The 19,874-nt window shown below is 48.3% G+C and overlaps 1 protein-coding gene and 1 long non-coding RNA gene across 3 annotated transcripts in view; one reads left to right on the forward strand and one right to left on the reverse strand.

Moving 5' to 3' along the window:
- Nucleotides 1–13,790, forward strand: part of XPNPEP2 (X-prolyl aminopeptidase 2) — a 35,321-nt gene extending 21,531 nt beyond the window's left edge. Inside the window, exons 14-21 of one of the 2 annotated variants that reach the window (XM_083424224.1) lie at nucleotides 2,401–2,472; nucleotides 4,756–4,816; nucleotides 8,968–9,037; nucleotides 9,846–9,950; nucleotides 10,519–10,578; nucleotides 11,112–11,188; nucleotides 12,051–12,149; nucleotides 13,110–13,790. In XM_083424224.1, the coding sequence (XP_083280350.1) occupies nucleotides 2,401–2,472; nucleotides 4,756–4,816; nucleotides 8,968–9,037; nucleotides 9,846–9,950; nucleotides 10,519–10,578; nucleotides 11,112–11,188; nucleotides 12,051–12,149; nucleotides 13,110–13,304 (739 nt within the window). In that variant the 3' untranslated portion in view covers nucleotides 13,305–13,790. The remainder of the gene's footprint in view (nucleotides 1–2,400; nucleotides 2,473–4,755; nucleotides 4,817–8,967; nucleotides 9,038–9,845; nucleotides 9,951–10,518; nucleotides 10,579–11,111; nucleotides 11,189–12,050; nucleotides 12,150–13,109) is intronic. The other variant, XR_014507409.1, reaches the window with a different exon arrangement.
- A 579-nt stretch (nucleotides 13,791–14,369) lies between these two features.
- Nucleotides 14,370–19,115, reverse strand: LOC310669180. The gene is made up of 2 exons (XR_014507065.1): nucleotides 18,763–19,115; nucleotides 14,370–14,739 (listed from the first exon to the last, which is right to left on the reverse strand). It is a non-coding gene; the product is annotated as an uncharacterized lncRNA (long non-coding RNA).
- Nucleotides 19,116–19,874: the final 759 nt, after the last annotated feature.

A 19,874-nucleotide genomic window follows, 5' to 3' on the forward strand; every position in this document is an offset into this window, starting at 1 on the left:
CTTTGTTGCATTTTAAGCTACTGATGTGCACATAGCCTTGGTCTGCAATGCTCACATAAAGGAGCCAGTCCTAAAAGCCGTGAGCGTGTAGAGGGAAACCACAGAGCTGCCAAGAATCTGCACAAACCGGGGTGGGCAGGATCTAAAAATGGCATGCCCAAATATAGGTTGTGGTTTGTGCACATGGGTTCTTGAGCGTGCATGTCACACCTGCCTCTGCAAAGCATAGGGAGAGAGAGCCCTGCTGGTGAATTCAGCATCCTGTTTTCTCACACTGGCTAGACCCCCCCCCCCCCCGCTTCCAGGAAACTCACAGAAAAGCACAAAGGCAATTATATCCCTCCCACCCACCCACCTGGGAGCCTTGGGACATGGAGGTTGCCACTAGGGAGCTCATTCCCACAAGAGGCAATAATGACCACCAATTTCAATGGCTTTAAAAGGAGATGGTTCGTGGAGGATACAGCTGCCGATAGTTGCTAGCTGCTCTGTTTGTATGCTATGTCCAGATTCAGAAGAAGGCTGCCTCTCTGGGGAGCTATCCTGGGAGAGAGCTGTCGCTCTCTTGCTCTGCCTGTGGGCTTTCCAGAGACACCCAGGTGTAGACACTCAGTGCATTTAAAGTACCGTATTTTTCGCTCTATAAGACGCACCAGACCACTAGATGCACCTAGTTTTTGGAGGAGGAAAACAAGAAAAAAATTATTCTGAACCCCAGAAGCCAGAACAGCAAGAGGGATCACTGCACAGCGAAAGCAGTGATCCCTCTTGTTGTTCTGGCTTCTGGGATAGCTGCGCAGCCTGCATTCGCTCCATAGGACGCACATACATTTCCCCTTACTTTTTAGGAGGGAAAAAGTGAGTCTTACAGAGCAAAAAATACGGTATCTGGGAACTCTAGCTTCTTTATGGTGCTGGGAGTTGTAACTCTGTGAGGGGTAAATTCAGGGGCTGGCCAGGTTAGCCCACAAGGGCACAGGCCTAGGAAGGCACAATAATTGCACCTCTGGCTTGGAGTGGCCAGGAGCCTGCACAGCTCCTCCGCTGTTCGGTCAGGCATACAGGCTCCTCTGGCCATCTCTGCAGAGGAATCCAGTTGCTGGTGTGTCCTGCTATAGCCAGGTGGGCAGGAGCGGGACTGGATCTAAGGGTCAGGGATATCTTTACCTTTACTTCACTGTTGCAGCAGCCCTGTGGAGCCCTCTCCAGTTGGCTGGCAGAGCTTTTAGAAGTGTGAGCAGGGATTCGGAGAGAAGAAAGACAGAGCGAGCAGGGAAGAGTTGTAGGAGGAGGGAAAAGGAAGGAGAGCAGAAGGACGCAGAAGGGAAAGCATGGAGCAGAAGCAGGCAGTAGGCAGACAAGCAGACAGACTGATTGGGGGGATGGGGAACAGAGCAGACCCAACTCTGATGGCCAGGGAGGAAATCGCTGTCAGAGTGCAAAAGGTGAAGAAAAGCAAACTTTAAGTTTCTACTCCATAGTCTCTCCTGACTTTGGAGGCCCCAATACAGTTCCTTGCCAAGGGCACAAGCGCTTAGGCTTGCCTCTGGGTAAACGACGATTCCTAAGATTCTTTGGGGTGGTGCTTGAAATGTATGGTGTGTACATACCGTAGCCCTGGTTGGTCACTGTAGAAAACAGGAAGAGGATTCTGGATTAGTCTGTTCTTTGGTCTGATTCAGCAGGGTTTTTTGGGTTTTTTTACTAGCAGCCCGTGTGGTGAGGTGGTGCAGCCCTCCCAAAACCAGCATCCCTGCCACTTACTGGGTGGGACTTGGGTGACCCATGGTGGAGGCTCGGATGGGATGCACCAGTGAGAGTGGCAGGTTGGCACTCGGTGCAGCCACACAGCCCGGCCTCACCACAACCTCACTCCACACAAGGCACACTCCGATAAGCTGCATCAGCCCTGGTGCTGGAAGGACGGCTTTGCAGCACATTCCCACCCCTTTGGCCACTATTACTTCTTACATTCTTCCTCTGTTTTTCTGATTGTAAATTGTTGTGATCTTTTGTTTCTATATTGTTGTCATCTGCCGTGGGACTTTACGGTGCAGGGCAGGGGAGGAATAAAAACCATCATCTAAACAGAGGCTGTGTACAACTCATGCCTCTAAAGCACATGACATTCCACCAAAGAATTCTGTGAACTGCTTGTTAAGGGTGCTGGGGATTCTAGCTCTGTGAGAGGTAAACTACAGTTCCCATGATCCTTTGGGGAAAACTATGTGCTTCCCTATGATAGTAATATTCCTTTACTCTTATTGGGTGAACACCTTATCCTGTTTTCGAATTTCCCTGCGTCTGCTGGCGACTGAACACTGAGCTTGGAGGCGCAATTGCCTGACCCAACATGCTAATTCTGATGTTCCTCTCTGTGCCTTTCTTTTCCTCTTTCAGCCCATCCAATGCTACTGCCCGAAACCTGACTGTGAATGAAATGTACCTGCTGGACTCAGGGGGCCAATATTTGTGAGTATGGGATGCCCTTTCTCTCTTTGGCCAGACTCAGGGGCCTGTACCTGGCAGCGGGTTTTATGGAGAAGCAGCTCACCTTGTGGGCCAGAGCCTCTGGCAGGTGGGTCACTGTACTGTAGGAGGGAGAGAGGAAAGTGGCAGGAAGATCAGCGGAGTGCAAACACACTGGCAGAGCCAATGTGGCACTCCTGCTGATGTGCTTACACATCACCAGCTTCCCCACTGCCTCACCCCTCCTCCTCCGTCTCCTGGTAAACACCAGTGAGCCATCTGCTGAGAAGGTAGCAAAGAGACTCCTCCCCACCTAGCAAGCTGCTTCTGGATTTATGGAGCTTTCTCCTATCAAGGATAGCACTCTGAGTATGCCCCAGTGACAACTCCTTGTACTCTAGGGTTTGGTTTCATCTATTGATCTCTGAAATACAGCATCCTACCCTACAGACTGTATCAGAGGCAGATTTAGGGGAGTGCAACTGGTTTGGTCGCACTGGCCGTGGAACCTGGGGGTGCCACAACTATTATTTAGAATGCAGTGAAAGAGGTGGGGGCCCCCCAAATTTTGGCATTGCACAGGGCGCCACTAAAATTTGAGAACTCAGCGTCTGCCACTGACCGTATGGAGTGTTAAGAGCAACAGCTGGCAGTGGCGTAGCGTGGGGGGTGCAGGGGGGCCAGCCGCACCGGGCGCAACATCGGGGGGGGGTTGCGCTCGCACTCGCAGCTCTCTGCCCCTACCTGGCTCACTCACTCTCTCTCACTGCAGTGCTGGCTGTGCAAATCTGATCCGAGCCGCCGGGTTGCCGCCCACTGTGGAGGGGAGGGTGCCAGGCGTGCGGTGCGGAGAGAGAGCGAGGGACTATCTGGGGGAGGGACAGTGCAGCGGGGGGTGGGGTGCAAATTACTTGCCTTGCCCCGGGTTAGGGGGCGCAAATTACTTGCCTTGCCCCGGGTGCTGACAACCCACGCTACACCACTGACAGCTGGGACCCTCTTGATTCTGCTGTCCTCTGCTGCCCTCACAGGCTCGGGTTCTGCTGCCCTCACAGGCTTGGGATGGTAGAACCATAGACTTGTAGAGTGGGGAGGGACCCTTTGGTCATCTAGTCCAACCCCCTGCAATGGAGGGATTGTTCCTGTGGTGGCCTCTAAATTGTGGAACTTCCTCCCCACAGAGGTGCATATGGTGCCTACATTATGTAGTTTTTGTCATATGCTGAAGACACACCTCTTTACCTTGGTTTTGACAAGGGGTGTGTGTGTTTTAGGACTCACCTGTGATTTGTTTAAACTGTTTTTAAATTGTTGTAATCCACACTGGGACTGCTGGTGAAGGGCGGGTAATGAATTTGTCATAATACAGTACTTGTTGTTGTTACAAATTATTGGGCGCTTTCTCTATAAAGTCTGTAAAATGTTGTGAACAGGTTACAACATATAAACAGTCAGAATATTTACTACCCATCACATGATACAATTGAAATATCAAACTATGCCTAGGAGGAAGAGCAGAGGTGCTCCCAGATTGTCATTATTTTTGTTGTTAAGATTCATTAGGATCCCTGCTCAAGGAACAGGTCTTGTGGAGGAGATCCAGGGTTGAGGCGCAATAAATGGTATTTAAAAATACAGCTACTCAGATCTAACAGGTAACCAGAAGGAAGAACAAAGGCATTGCTAAAAAACGAAACCCTCACTTCCTAAATCAGGGTTAAGAGTCAGGGTTAAGTGTCTGGGAGCAACAAGTTCCACGTAGCAAAGCGGGAACTGCTGCTCTCAAAGGTTCTCCACATGCTCCCCTGAATATATTTGGCACGACTTTGGGGCTGAGTGTGGGGAGCCCAATCCACCAAAACAACTCCTCACTACCTAAAACTAGGTAGTTTTATCAGTGGCGTAGCGTGGGGGGTGCAGGGGGGGCCGGCCGCACCGGGCGCAACATCTGGGGGTTAGGGGGCGCAAATCCACAGGTTAGGGGGCGCAAATCCACGGGTTAGGGGGCGCAAATTACTTGCCTTGCCCCGGGTGCTGACAACCCACGCTACGCCACTGAGTTTTATACACTCTGGACTCCTTAAGGAGTGGGGGACATGCCTCTTTGCATGGCAACTGTATTACCGACTTTACTTCAAAATGTGGTAAGCCAGCCTTGCTACATTTTGAGAAGCCCTCCAGCTCCTTCTGCCAAGTGAGGCTCTGGACCTCTGTTGCAAAATCCTGACCTGAGGGGCACCGTTGCCTGACAAAGTTCCATTCGCTTTGCTTCTCTCACCCCTGCAGAGATGGAACAACGGACATAACCCGCACCGTCCACTGGGGGGAGCCCACAGATTTTCAGAAGGTACTGTTTCTTCTTCCAACACGTACACCTGGATTGCACACCTGGGACTCGGGGACAAAGTCTTGTTTTCCTTCTGCTGTATTTCAACCCCCACCCCCTTGTCTAAGTTACTTTGCTCGCCTTTTCTCTTGCTACCTTCAGGATGGCTATGGTAAAGCAGGTGGCTCCCAAGTGCGTTGTTGTTGTTGTTGTTGTTGTTGTTGTTGTTGTTGTTTTTCAAAAAAATATATTGATTTTTACAAAATTAAAAGCACGCTAACAAATAAACAAACATAAACCATAGCCTTATTAAAACTAATCTTCTTAACATTGTTAAGTGACTTCCTCGTATCCCCCTAGTTGAATTTCAGTGCTTATCATTTTAACGGTTTTCCAAATCAAAGTTCTTATAATTTTAACTTAATCAGTTAACATCACTCTTTCTTCCCAATTCAGCATTAAACATAATAATTCATCACATTACTTATTTAAGTCCTAAGCCTAACTGGTAATGGCAAGCTTTTTCCAATTAATTTAACTTAACGTATTTAACTAAATAATCGTTAAATTTCATCCATTCTTCCTGGTACTCCTCCTCATTCTGGTCGCGGATTCTTCCAGTCAGGTCAGCTAGTTCCGAAAAGTCCATCATCTTCATCTGCCATTCTTCCACAGTTGGTAGTTCTTGCGTTTTCCATTTCTTAGCTAGTAAAATTCGAGCAGCAGTTGTGGCATACAAAAATAATTTAACATCTTTCTTGGGCAATTCCAAACCTGTTATTCCCAGAAGAAAGGCCTCTGGTTTCTTTATAAATGTATATTTCAACATTTTTTTCAATTCATTATAAATCTTTTCCCAGAAGTCTTTCACGACATGTGATAAAAAGTTCCTTCTTTCTCTTTACATTTCCAGCATAGATCGTCACAGTTATGATAAATCTTTGCTAATTTAACAGGAGTCAAATTCCATCTATACATCATTTTCATTATATTTTCCTTTAACATTGTACATGCAGTGAACTTGACCCCTCTCTTCCACAATCTTTCCCAATCCTCAAACATTATGTTATGTCCTACATCTCTTGCCCAATCTATCTTCTCTGATTTAACTTGTTCATCCTTTGTATGCCACTCCAAAAGTAACTTATACATTTTAGACAGATTTTTAACTTTAGTGTCCACCAACTCCATCTCCAACTTAGATTTTTCAGAAGCAAAACCATTTTTCTGATCTAATTTGTATAATTCATTAATCTGGTGATAATGTAACCAATTTAACTTATCTTTAACTTGATCAAATGGTTTTAACTTATATCCTTCTTTATCCTCCAGTAATAAATCTGAATATGTCAACCATTTGGTATCCATATTTAAATTTTTCTGGGTCTTCACCTCCATTGGTGAGAGCCATCTGGGCTTCTTCCTTTCTAAAAGATCTTTATATTTTATCCAAACATTGTACAACGATTTCCTAATTACATGATTTTTAAATGCATTACGGGCCTTTACCTTATCATACCATAAATATGTGTGCCATCCAAACACATTGTCAAATCCCTCCAGATCTAATACATCAGTATCTTCTAGCTGTATCCACTCTTTAATCCAGCAAAGCGCTGCTGCTTCAAAATAGATTTTCAAATCTGGCAGGGGAAATCCCCTTTTTTCTTTAGAATCCGTAAGTAATTTATATTTAATTCTGGGTTTTTTCCCCTGCCAGATAAATCTAGATAAAGCTTTCTGCCATTCTTTAAAACATTTCACATTATCTATAATTGGGAGGGCTTGAAACAAACAAAGCATCTTAAAAAAGCAGCACATTCATCTTAACCACTGAAATCCGGCCCATTAATGACAATTTTAAATTTGACCATACCTTCAGATCTCTCTTAATTTCATCCCATAATTTCTCATAATTATCTTTGTACAAGTTCAGATTTTTCCCAGACAGGTTCACGCCCAAATATTTAACTTTTTTCACAAAATCAAGGCCCGTCTTTTCTTGTAGTAGTTTTCTTTCATCATTGTCCAGATTGTTCTCTAATACTTTGGTTTTGCTCTTATTTAACCTAAATCCTGCTACTTGTCCGAATTCCTGTATCAGCTCCAGTGCTTTTACTGCACTGGAGTCTGGGTCTTGTAATGTCAATACTAAGTCATCAGCAAAGCCTTTTAATTTATATTGTTTGGATCCTACTGTAATATGTTGTTGTTGTTGTTAATTGAATTAATATACCACCCTATACCCAGAGGTCTCAGAGCGGTTCACAGAAAAGATCACAACATATATAATCAGAATAAAAACAATGACTCAATAACCCCCCCCCCCCCCGAAAAGAGCCACATTTTAAAGTGTATAGGACAGGCATAGGCAACCTAAGGCCCATGGGCTTTAACTGGCCCATGGACTCCCGCCACCCACACGGCTGGCTCCTGTGCACCGGGCTAAACTGATGCAGAGCAGAGCAGGGACCGCCTTCCGCGACGCTGGGCTGCTTCCCGTTGGCTGCACAAAGCTCCTCTAGCCAATGGGAAGCTGCACACGCCTCCTCTGCGCCGGAAGGAGTGCTGGAAATGGCATTTGTGCATGCATGCGTGCACTCATGTGCACACACACACATGCACTCTGTGTGGCATCTGCACCGTGGCGTCTGCAGGATTGCGAACTAGCCCATGCCCCAAAAATGTTGCTGACCCCTGGTATAAGATGTCAAACAGATCAACCATAAAGGTACAGGGACCCCTGACCATTAGGACCAGTCATGACTGGGGTTGCGGCGCTCATCTCTCTTTATTGGCCGAGGGAGCCGGCGTACAGCTTCCGGGTCATGTGGCCAGCATGACTAAGCCACTTCTGGAGAACCAGAGCAGCTCACAGAAACTCCATTTACCTTCCCGCCAGAGTGGTACCTATTTATCTACTTGCACTTTGACGTGCTTTCAAACTGCTAGGTTGGCAGATCAACCATAGGCCTGGTTAAAAAGTAAAGTTTTTGCCTGGCGCCTAAAGGTGTACAATGAAGGCGCCATCACTTTGGGCAGAAATATCTCAACTGGCTTACCTCCTGAAACCTGTCCCCATTCTAGGGAGACCCCAGCAGTAACCAAGCCAAGTGGTATATTGATTCCCTTGTGGAACCGATGTCCCTGGTACCTCTGCCTATATTGGGCACTTGGTAAGAGTTGGTACAGGTCTCCCCCTCCCACCATGCATTTAAAGTGTACCCCTCACAGAGCTGCAGTTCCCAGCACCTCCATAAGAAGGAAGTATCAGCAGGCTTGGGGAACCCTGAGGTTTGCAAAAGTACCAAAAAACAAAAAACACAACCAACAACACTTTTCAGGGGAGGATTCTGGGAAGGGGAGGGGACAAAAACAGCTGAATAAGAAATAAGTATGCTCAATGGAATGGCCACAGAATGTGGAGGGTGGGGCTGGAATGATAAAGGAATGGACTGCAGGGCAGGGCAGTGGCCAGGCAGCAGCACTCAACACTGCAATATTTTGTTGCAGGATTTGCATGTTGGTTTCAGTTCATGACTCTGAATGGAAACTCATCTGCTGTGCTTCGCAAGGGGCTTCCCAAACCAGACAAGGAAACTGGGTGCTTAATAAAACATACTGTTTGATTATCTTTCACAACAGCAAGTTGTTGGCATCCATCTGTCTCAAGAGACAATGGAGTGTGCCTCTGAGGGTGAAGTCAAACTGCTGCATTAGTAGCACCGAAGTGACGTCCCTGGGGCACAAACCTAGGCAGTGTGTATGGAGGTCCTGGGCTGCCCAAACAACAAGACCCACCCCCCTTGGCCTCACTGATGTGGTCCAAAGGAAAGGAAAGCAATACCTTTGGTTGAGGAACAACAAATAAGGGATTATTCTGTAACCCAGAGAATTCTGGGTGAAAGGACCCTGAGTGGGTGGGTGAAAGAGGTCTTGGAAAATATGGTCCCCCCCCCCTTCATCCCTGAGTGCTAGATCAGGGTTGGGTTCCTCACCCCTCCCTGCTGCCCCTAGTACAAAACAGATAAGTGGTTTAACAGTATAGGGCAGGTTTTGTGTGTTCTTATGGCAAATAAATTTTCCATTAATCTGGCTCATCTCCCCCCCCCCCCCCATTTCAGACATGCTTCCTTTCATCTCTTTATTTCTTCTTCTCTTCCACTTCTTAGGAAGCCTATACCCGTGTGTTGATGGGAGTCATTGACCTGTCCAGGCTCGTCTTTCCATCCAGAACTTCAGGTGAGAGGGGGCACCAAATAAAGTCAGCCCAGCTTCTGATATGGAGTGTTTGTCTCCTCCAAATTTAATTTCAACTCTAAGAGGGGCAGCCCAAGGTCACACCCACACCATACACCTAAAGCACATTTAAAGCACGTAAACGTATGGTGTGAATGTGGACCAAGGCATTTTGCTGCCTGAGGCAAATGAAATGATTCCATGGACAGAAGCCGGCTGGACTGCTGGTTGAGTCTTACACAAACACCAGCGGTGTTTTTCCACCATAACTGACAGCAGCAGTCTAGTTTAGTAAGCGTGGTTAAGGCAGACTATGTGCGATACATACAGCTCTGTCTTCCATCAGTTCGCTGCCAATGCCATCAGCACCACTCTTACCTGAGGCAGCTTCCTCACTCCGCCTAAAGATAGAGCTGGCCCTGTGAACATGCTTTGGGCATAGGTGAGAGTTTCTCTGCAAGTTGTTCCGTTCCTGCTCCCACACCGCTTTCCTCCCGTGTCTCAGTTTTACTTAGACCCTGACCCACCAGGCAGTTCTCTAGACCTACAGCCTCAGGGGTCACCTCTCAGGCCATGTCACACAAGATGTAGCGATGGCTGGCAACTTGGGTGGCTGTAAAAAAGAATTAGACAAATTCTTGGAGGATATCAGCGGCCACTAGGCATTCTGGTTATGTTCCACCTCCACTGTCAAAGGAAGTATGCCTTTTATTACCTGTTGCTGAGATTTGCAGGTGTGGGAAAGGGTGTGCGGGAAAACTAAGTGTTCTCTCCTGCCGTTCCTCAACAAAACTTGACTTTTCTGTTTTAGGGAGAATTGTGGAGGCCCTTGCTCGCCGAGCCTTATGGGAAGCTGGGCTCAACTACGGCCATGGCACTGGTCATGGCATTGGCAACTTTTTGTCTGTTCATGAGTGTAAGTCGCACCACGGTCAGGTTGAATTGCGCTTGTATTGCCCTTCAACAGTGACAAACAATGAAACAAACATTTTTAAAATGGCAATCCACCTTCTACGCTACTAGAAGCTGAATTCTGGAAAATCTATATAACAGCCTGCCCTACACATTTGCTTATAGATCGGGTCTGCTGTAGCAAAGGCCAGTAATTTGCACAGGGCACTGAAGCTTTGCCAAGCTTGGGGGTCACTGGAGGTGGGGCCAATTTATTCCAATTTCCTCCCCGTCCTCCTTCCTTGCAGATATACTATGGACCTTTAACTAAGCTCAGTCCTATCAGGATACTTTCAAGCTGATCTCTGTAATATCCAGGACTAGAAACTTGGGGAGTTTTAACACGAAAAAAATGAAAACCAAGATTTCTCATGATATTATGTCTGTTTGCAGGGGTTGTGTAGCTTTGGTGAAATGCCATGGGAGAATTGGTTTTCATTGCGTTAGGAGGGGAAGACTTCATAGTTCAGTGGGGATGGCAAAATCTCTTGGGCTGGTTTTCTGATAGCAATAACTGATCCTCTCGCCTTTAGGGCCTGTGGGCTTTCAGGCCAACAATGTGCCCTTGGGAAAAGGCATGTTCACCTCCATAGGTAAGTGCCACATGATCTTCTCTGGTTCTGATGCCACCAAGCCTTGCTTCCCCCTCCCCATCCTGAATCGCAGGCAGGGATTCTTTTTCTTTCTGGAGTTTGTATTTGGGAACTGCTAGATGTTTTATTCACTACACCATATTCTAGAGGGGTACTTGTGTTAGTCCGTTACAGCGAGCAGAAGTAAGATTTTTTGCAGTTCTTTAAACCACATGAAATCACAATAATGTGCATGTTTACCAAAAGTCTTAGCGTGTCCGTAGTAAAAGCTGGCCACAGTTTCAGTCTAATAAGATTTATTGCAGCATAAGTGTCTGTCGTTCAGAGCCCATTTCGTGAGACTGCCTTCCCTCTGGATTTCCACCCTCCATACCCAGGAATTTGCATTGCTAAAGAGGGTCTCATTTAAATAAACAGCCTGACTGGTTGGGCAATGAAGTAAGAAGATTTGCCAGATTGGTGGGGAGGGGGAGGCACAGAAGCACTCTGAACTCTCTCTCTGCCTCCTCTCTCCTTTGCCCCATTCTCTCCAGAGCCAGGCTATTACCAGGATGGTGAGTTTGGGATCCGCCTGGAGGACATTGCTGTTGTGGTAGAAGCAAAGACCAAGGTGATGCTCCTTCTCTGCCTTTGATAGGTCACTAATGGGTGGGTGCAAGACAACCTGCAGCACATTTTCTGTACAAACCGTGAGCTGTAACCTTAAACAGGTAGAGATTCTGCAACATACATTTGGAATCCTCAAAGTCTCTTTCATTCCCATTTCCCATTCTAAGGAGGACCCTTCTGTATGTTCAAAGGGGGGGGGGAGCATTTATAATTGTCCTTTGTGTAAAATAACTGCAGCCCCTAATCCAGGACCAATTGCATAGAAAGAGGTCAAGGGGAGCCTTTGTGGCTGAAGTGTGGTGCCAAAAATACAACTCCCATCAACCCTGACAATTGATCATGATGGCAGAGTCAGGTGGGAGCTGTAGTCTAGCAACATCTGGACGGCCACAGGTTCTTCATACCTGCTATAACGCAATATCCAGAGCAAGGGTAGGTGGTCATTGTCACCCGTAGGATGGTGGGGGACAACCCCATCATCCCTTGGATTTCCTTGGGGCCAACTCAGTTGTGTATGGACAACATTTGGCTTCTTCACTCTATAATTTGACAACTGGCAATTATATATGTCAACAGACTTCACTAAGGGCCAGACAAGATGTGAATCTAAAGGTGTAATGGCAAATCATGCCCATGGGTTGTTGTTGCTGCTGCTGCTGTTTTTAAAGAAAAGTAAATGCGGTGTGTAATTTTCATTAGGACTGTAGTATGTGAGGAACCCCTGAGTGGTTTTGGCTTGTTCACACGCCTGAGTTGCCCTTTGATTCTACAGAAGAGAGAATGTACATGCAAAACTCAACCTCACAAAATTGATGCAACTGCTGAAAAAAATGTGAGCCACCTCCTTTCTTTGTCTGCTATAGTACCAAATGTCTGAAGAGCCCTACCTGACCTTTGAGGTGGTGTCCCTAGTGCCCTACGACCGGAACCTCATTGATGTGAACCTCCTGTCCTCAGAACAGGTGGGTGCAAGCTAAGGGTGGGCAGATCAGTCTGTTTCTGGCATTGTTCATTCATTCCAGCCCATTTCTACACCCATCTGCAATTTTTAAGAAAACACATGGAAAAATTAACATTATATTTGCATGCACTTTATCCTAAAATATGCATTTTTGCCCTGATAGGGGTACATAAATGATCATAAAACGTGCATTTGGTGTGCATCTAAAACATGCATTTCTGTATGCATTTTGGTATATTGAGCCAAGAACTGCAAAATTTGGAGAAGTGCAAAAGCTAGAAGAGAACTGTGCTCGATCTGTGAACTAGTATTTATTTAATTTAATAGGATTTCCTACCAGCCCTTCAGCATAAGGCAGTGGTGTAGCGTGGGGGGTGCAGGGGGGGCCAGCCGCACCGGGCGCAACATCTGGGGGGGCGCGCTCGCACTCGCAGCTCTCTGCCCCTACCTGGCTCACTCACTCTCTCTCACTGCAGTGCTGGCTGTGCAAATCCGGGTCGCCGCCCACTGTGGAGGGGGGGGGTGCCAGGCATGCGGTGCGGTGCAGAGAGAGAGCGAGGGACTATCTGGGGGAGGGACAGTGCAGCGGGGGGCGCAAATTACTTGCCTTGCCCTGAGTTAGGGGGCGCAAATTACTTGCCTTGCCCCGGGTGCTGACAACCCACGCAACGCCACTGGCATAAGGTCCTGGGGTGGGTTGCAAACCTGCACTCACAGAATACTAAAACTCAATGAAACAATTTGAAACAGACCAAAGAAGGGCCCAGGGTGTATGAATTAGACTTGTTTGATTAAAATTACAGACTGATTAAAATCCTCAAGCATCTCTAGCAAAAGCCTGGTGGGTAAAGAGAGCAGGGTCGTGCAGAGGGGAGGAGCCTGCCACACCAAACACAGTGTTCCATTTCTGTGTCTCTCTGTCTCTCTGTCTCTCCCACTCGGCCTGCCACACACACCCCAGATCAAATACATCAACAGATATTACGAGTCCATCCGTGAGCACATCGGCCGTGAGCTACAGAGACGCAAACTGGATGAGGAATACTTGTGGCTGGAGCAGAACACAGAGCCCCTTTCTCACACCAACCTGCTGACAACATCCCTAAGTACCCTGGCTGTAGGCACCTTGACCTCTACTCTTCTGCCTAGGGTGTAGGGCTGAGTTTGGGGCATTATACCCTTCACATCGCTGCACTTAAGCCTGCCTCTCCTTGCTGTTCCAACTCCAAACGTAGCCTACAGTTAGCAGCCATCTATGGCTGCCGGACACTGTTGCTTCCAAAGCCTTCTGCCCATCAAGTCTCCGACTCCTTACAGGACAAAATATATGCAAACAGTCCTTGATCTACAGAGATCCAGTCTGCTCTGAGAATTTGGAGAATCTGTGCTCAACTTTACCTACAGTATATCCAATAAAGGGCTCTGCCGTTAGGCCTTAAGAAGAAGAACCTGAGATGTCCACGTCTGAAAGTTCATTCGATGCCCTCCTTCATTCTTACTGCATTATGTGTCAGTGTCATTTCCCCCCCAGTCAAGAAAAAAAATACATCTGTATGTAAAAATGGCGCACAGAAAAAGATACATCCCTATTTGACATCAGGATTCAATACAGCAGTGTATCTAGCCCCAAAGAGAAATAAAAGGAGGAAATAATGTACAGTGGTGCCCCGCAAGACGAATGCCTCGCAAGACGGAAAACCCGCTAGATGAAAGGGTTTTCCGTTTTTCGATGTGCTTCGCAGGACTAATTTCCGTATGGGCTTGCTTCGCAAGACGAAAATGTCTTGCGAGTCTTGAGATTTTTTTTCGCTCCCCACCCCCTTTTTCTAAGCCGCTAAACCGCTAATAGCCCTAATCCGCTAATAGGGTTGCTTCGCAAGATGAAAAAACCGCTAGATGAAGAGACTCGCGGAACGAATTAATTTGGTCTTGCAAGGCACCACTGTACTTGATTCCCTTGAGTCAGCACCCCATCTGTGCATGGGATTGTCTTCTTCTCGTTTCACCAACTAACATGGAGCATCTGTGGTTGCCTCAGCCTGGTTCCCTCCAGATTTTGGACCACAGCTCTCACAGTCCCTTGTCCACTGGCCATGCTTGTTGGGACTAATGGGAGTTGCTGTCCAACGACATCTGGAGGGCAGCAGGCTTGGGAAACCTCAGTTTGGATTTTCTGTGGATTGTCATTTGCTCCGATTGAGTTTTTAAGAGTGGGGTTTTTGCAGAGAAAGCTCCTAAGCACAAACAAAAACAGGTGCTTTGACATGGAGCTTTAAAGCACGGACTGTTCCTGGGAAGAGCAGAGGAAAGGTAAATGTGGATAAACCCAACTTCAAGTGCCTATTGTAACTTAAGTTTTTTTGCCATTAAAGTGGGCCTAAGTGTTCCATTGCCTTTGCTCAAGAAATCCACTTAGAAAAAAGAAACTGACTTTTTGCAGTTTGGAAAGCAGTAGAGAAATGCCTTGAAAGTGTGGCTTGAAAGAATGATGTATAAACACCTGCAAGCAAATTAAGATGAATGTGGGACAAACACTCATTGTTGTATAAAACCACCTTGCAAACAGATCAGAAGGTTATATATTTTCTTCCCTCTTACTGCATGAAATATACTCAGAGTCGCAAAGTGATTTCATGCTCTTTATTCAGCTCATAGTGGTGAGGAGGAATGAATGAAAGTCCCCTCACAGTATCTGCCTTATATACATTATTTACACAATGGGCTGCACATGATTGGCTAATTCCGGAATTCTACTGTAAGCCAATCAGGTTGTGGATTCACTTCTATCTGGAGCATGATTGGGTGGTTCCTGCCAACCAATCATGCTGCTGCATTGTTCTAGGACCAATCAGACTGCTGCATTCTGAATCCTATTGTTCTAGGACCAATCAGACTGCTGCCTTTTGGATCCTATTGTTCTAGGACCAATCAGACTGCTGCAGTTTGGATCCTATTCAACTCAGTACATAACACCCCTCCCCTCTAAGTTCCAGTCCTGCCCAGGAGGTCGCATTCATAGTCCCCAAGGTACGCCAGCGGCCTACGTGTGTGTTGTGGTCTGGGGTGTTCCCTGGTCCGGGGTTCAGGTTCTGGCTCGTGTTCCAAGGATGCTGGCTGTGATGGGGCTGCTTGGTCTGGCGCCACCGGCTCGCTCAGTCGTGGTTCTGGTTCTGGTGTCCTTTCGGCCTCACGGGTCCTCTCTGTATTTACTGATTCTGCATCACCTGTTGGCCCCTGCTGCTGTATTGGCCTCACTGCCCCACTGTTCCCTTGGGACTCCTCTGACCTGTCCGCCTCCTCCTGGTTTTCTCCTGGGAATCGTCGCCGTATCTGGTCGCAGTGGCGGCGCCAGCATTGCCCCCCATCTGTTAGCACCTCGTACGACACGGGGCCAGTGACCCTGGTGACTGTGGCGGGTACCCATGCAGGGCCTGCCCCAAAATTCTTTGCGTACATTGGGTCCTGGGCCTTGAAGGTCCGGGGGTTCCGGCCTTCCCCCACCACTACCTCATCCTGAGCTCTATCGGGGTGAAGGCGGTCCAATCTGATTGCAAGGCGCTGACCCATTAGTAGTTCAGCGGGGCTCCAGCCAGTCGTTGAGCTGGGGGTGCTGTGCTGTGCTAGAAGGAATGTGGCAAGGCGGTACTCCCAATCCCCTTGCGTCATGCGGCGAAGGGTGTCCTTGGTGGTCCGCACCATGCGTTCTGCTTGGCCATTGGTGGCAGGGTGGAATGGCGCCGAACGGATGTGGCGGATGGCGTTCTGCGCTGTGAAGGTTTGGAATTCTCCTGACGTAAATGAAGTCCCGTTGTCTGAGACGAGAGTGTCAGGGAGCCCGTGGGTTGCAAACAGCCTGCGTAGTATCCGGATGGCTGCAGACGTAGAAGTGGACGGTACCAGTGCGACTTCTAGCCATTTGGTGTAGGAGTCCACCACTATGAAGAATGTTTTCCCCTGAAAGGGGCCAGCGAAGTCCACATGCAGGCGTGACCAGGGTGCTCGGGCGGACTCCCAGGACTGGACTGGGGCCCTTGGGGGATCTGGGCGGGATTCTTGGCAGGCCTGGCAGTGTTTGACCCAGGCCTCTATCTCTCCGTCGATCCCCGACCACCACACATAACTCCTGGCAAGGGCCTTCATTCTTACTACCCCTGGGTGTGTCTCATGTAGGGCTGTGAGGACCCTTTTGTGGAGGGGCTGGGGAACCACGACCCTTCTTGCCCATAACAGGCACCCCTTGTGGGCTGACAGTTCATGTTTGCGGGTTGTGTAGCCGGCAAATTCTGGCCCGGGGCTGCTGCTGGGCCATCCCCTCCACACCCAGTCCAGGACCCGGGAGATGACCCTATCTTTCTTGGAATGGTGTGCAACTTCTTGTGCCTGAATGGGGCGGTTGGGAAGCAACTCCAGGCTCATAACCTCTTGTGCAGGTGCTGGGTCGGGGCCTGTTTCCGGTAGTGGTAGCCTGCTGAGGGCGTCCGCATGGCCCATCGCCTTCCCAGGGCGGTGAATCAGTGCATACTGGTAGCTGGCAAGGAAAATTGACCACCTGAGGACGCGAGGAGACAGCACTTGGGGGGTCTGCTTTTCGGGGGCAAATAAGCCAAGCAACGGCTTGTGGTCAGTCACCACGGTGAAGGGCCGCCCGTACAAGAAATCATGGAATTTTTTTACTCCCTTCATGATTGCCAGACCCTCCTTGTCGATTTGCGAGTAGTTCCGCTCGGTTGCGTTGAGTGTCTGGGAAAAGTATGCTACCGGTACCTCTCTTCCATCTGGGAGTTGGTGTCCCAGGACAGCGCCAATGCCATAGGGCGAGGCATCGCATGCTAGCACCACCGGCAGCCTCTCGTCGAAGTGTGCCAAGACCAAGTTTGAGACAAGCAAGTCCTTGACTGCCTGGAATGCGGCCTCCTGGCGCTGGCCCCACACCCAAGGGGCCCGCTTGTCCAGGAGTCTGTGTAGGGGCTCTGCTACCGCTGCCTTGTGGGGAAGGAAGGAATGGTAAAAGTTCAATAGTCCCAAGAAGGCCTGAAGTTCAGTCTTGTTCTTGGGTGCTGGGGCATCACAAATGGCCCGTACCTTGTCCCCAGTCGGGTGGACCCCTTCTTCGTCCACCATAAATCCCAGAAAGCCCACCTGAGGCACTCCTAGTAGACATTTTTCCCGCTTCACCTTGAGACCCGCCGTCTGGAAACAGTGCAGAACAGTGCGGAGGCGGTCCTCAAACTCCTCTGGTGTGGGCCCGGCAATCAACACATCATCGAAGAAGGGGGTGGCGCCAGGAATTCCTTTAAGGAGAGAGTCCATTAGGTTCTGGAATATGCCTGGTGCCACACTGACGCCGAATTGCAGCCGCTTTACCCTGAACGCTCCTCTGTGCGTCACAATCGTCTGTGCCTCTGCTGTGGCCTCATCTACTGGTAGCTGTTGATATGCTTGGGCCAAGTCCAGCTTGCCAAAAATTTTCGACCCAGCCAGGGTGGCAAGGACATGGCTGACCACTGGCACTGGGTATGCATGGGCCGTGAGGGCCTTGTTTATGGTACATTTGTAGTCTGCGCAGATGTGGACCGAACCATTAGGCTTGACGGGTGTGACGATTGGGGTTTCCCAGGGGGCATTCGGCACCGGCTCCAGCACTCCTTGCTCCACGAGCCGGTCCAATTCCTCGTCTATACGGGGTTTCAGGGCGAACGGGACCCAGCGGGCCTTGAGCCTGACTGGTCGTACTGCGGGGTCAAGCTGTAGAGCAATGGGAGGGCCCGTATACTGTCCCAATTTCCCATCAAAAACCCCCGGAAATTCCTTGCATATGGCGTCCACGTCCGCGGCTTGGCAGAGAGAGGTCACAAACCCAGTTATGGTTTCCCCAGGGGCTTGCCGCTTTGCGTAGAACCACCACTGAGGCTTTGGCGAAAAGTGCCCCTTCAGCTGTTCCATTATTGTTTTGTATGGAACTGTAGCAACGTCTTCAGGCGCAAGGAGAGCCCGGGCGATTTCAAACGTCTCCTCTCCGCAGACGCGGAAGAATATTGCCCTCTTCTTGGCGTCTTCTTCATCGGTGACCCCTTTGGCTTCTAGGAGGAAGGTGAAACGGGAGGCGTATGCTTCCCAGTCTCCAGATGCTGGGTTGAACGGCGAGAAGCTGCTGTTGGTTGCCATTCTGAGTTCCTTGTGTCCCGGAGCTGAAGCCTGGATACACGGTGCGAGGGAGCGGTGCGGCTGGTGGCAGTGCTGCGGTGCTGTGTGTGGCAGTCAGCTCAGCGGGATCCCATCCTCGTCGCCAGTGAAATATACTCAGAGTCGCAAAGTGATTTCATGATCTTTATTCAGCTCATAGTGGTGAGGAGGAATGAATGAAAGTCCCCTCACAGTATCTGCCTTATATACATTATTTACACAATGGGCTGCACATGATTGGCTAATTCCGGAATTCTACTGTAAGCCAATCAGGTTGTGGATTCACTTCTATCTGGAGCATGATTGGGTGGCTCCTGCCAACCAATCATGCTGCTGCATTGTTCTAGGACCAATCAGACTGCTGCCTTTTGGATCCTATTGTTCTAGGACCAATCAGACTGCTGCAGTTTGGATCCTATTCAACTCAGTACATAACACTGCACTTACGATCATGATCTCTGCCCTGCTGCAATTTGGGGGTGGGGGCAGGGACAGAGAAGAGAGATGGACCATAGAGAAGGAAACTTTTAGAGCAACCCATACAGGGCCATAACCAGACAAATGGCTGTGCAATAGACCATCTACACTTGGGGGAAATGCACAGAAATTCAATTATGCTTTAAAAGTTTGGTTTTCTGAGATGGGAGGAGGGCGAATGGACCAAAACAAGAGAGGAGCATATTTTGATCATGGTATCATGTAGGTGTCCTATAAAAAGCAAATGAACAAAACATAAAGTTCCATAATAAATGTCAAGTGTGGAAAAAGTCAAAATGTCAACGTCACATGTCTTTTCTGGAGGCATGGTACCCTGTTATGAGTTCCATGGACAAGAACCCTTCACTATTTTTAAAATAAAGTACAAATTATTCCAGAATTTGTTGACGTGAGCAGCATGTGTCCTTCATTCTTGACATCGCACGAAGCCGGATTGCAAATGTCACGCAGCTCCATAACATTTTGTATGTTCCGTGTGCCTACCATCTCCTTGGCAGGGCTGGAATGTAATTAATTTCTCCCTCTCTTTTATTTCTTCTCCCCCAGCCCCCTTTTTTAAAAGACATCCCTCTTTTGCTTTCAGCCTGGGACTATTATTCATCCACTTTGTTGGATTCCATTTTTATTGCTTGAGCTTGCTGCTTCAAATCACCAAGGTCATACTCATCTTCTGTGGGAGAGATTCATTGTGAGGGAAAATAAGATGGTCCCAGTAGCAGCTGCGCCACGGAGTGCATAACACAGGCACAAACAAAACACATGCACGAAGCGCGTACGGCCGGGTTGTGTATATTACTGTGCAGATAGGGCATGTCATTTTAGGGAGTTAAACTTACTTTCTGTGAATTTCTTCAGTGAGGAGTTTTAAAACTATGTTTTGGGGTGTGAGGAATTCAGATCTGCTTTTATTTCTGACTGGACGTTTAGCTTGGTAAATCTACATGTGATGAAGAAGCATATCAAGATGCTTTCAGAAAATGAAATAATTTTAATTTTACCTTCTGAAAATGTCAGGTAATGCAAACAAACAAATGCATGTAACTGA

This window comes from Podarcis tiliguerta, assembly GCF_965153285.1.
Source record: "Podarcis tiliguerta genome assembly, chromosome: Z".
NCBI lineage: Eukaryota > Metazoa > Chordata > Lepidosauria > Squamata > Lacertidae > Podarcis > Podarcis tiliguerta.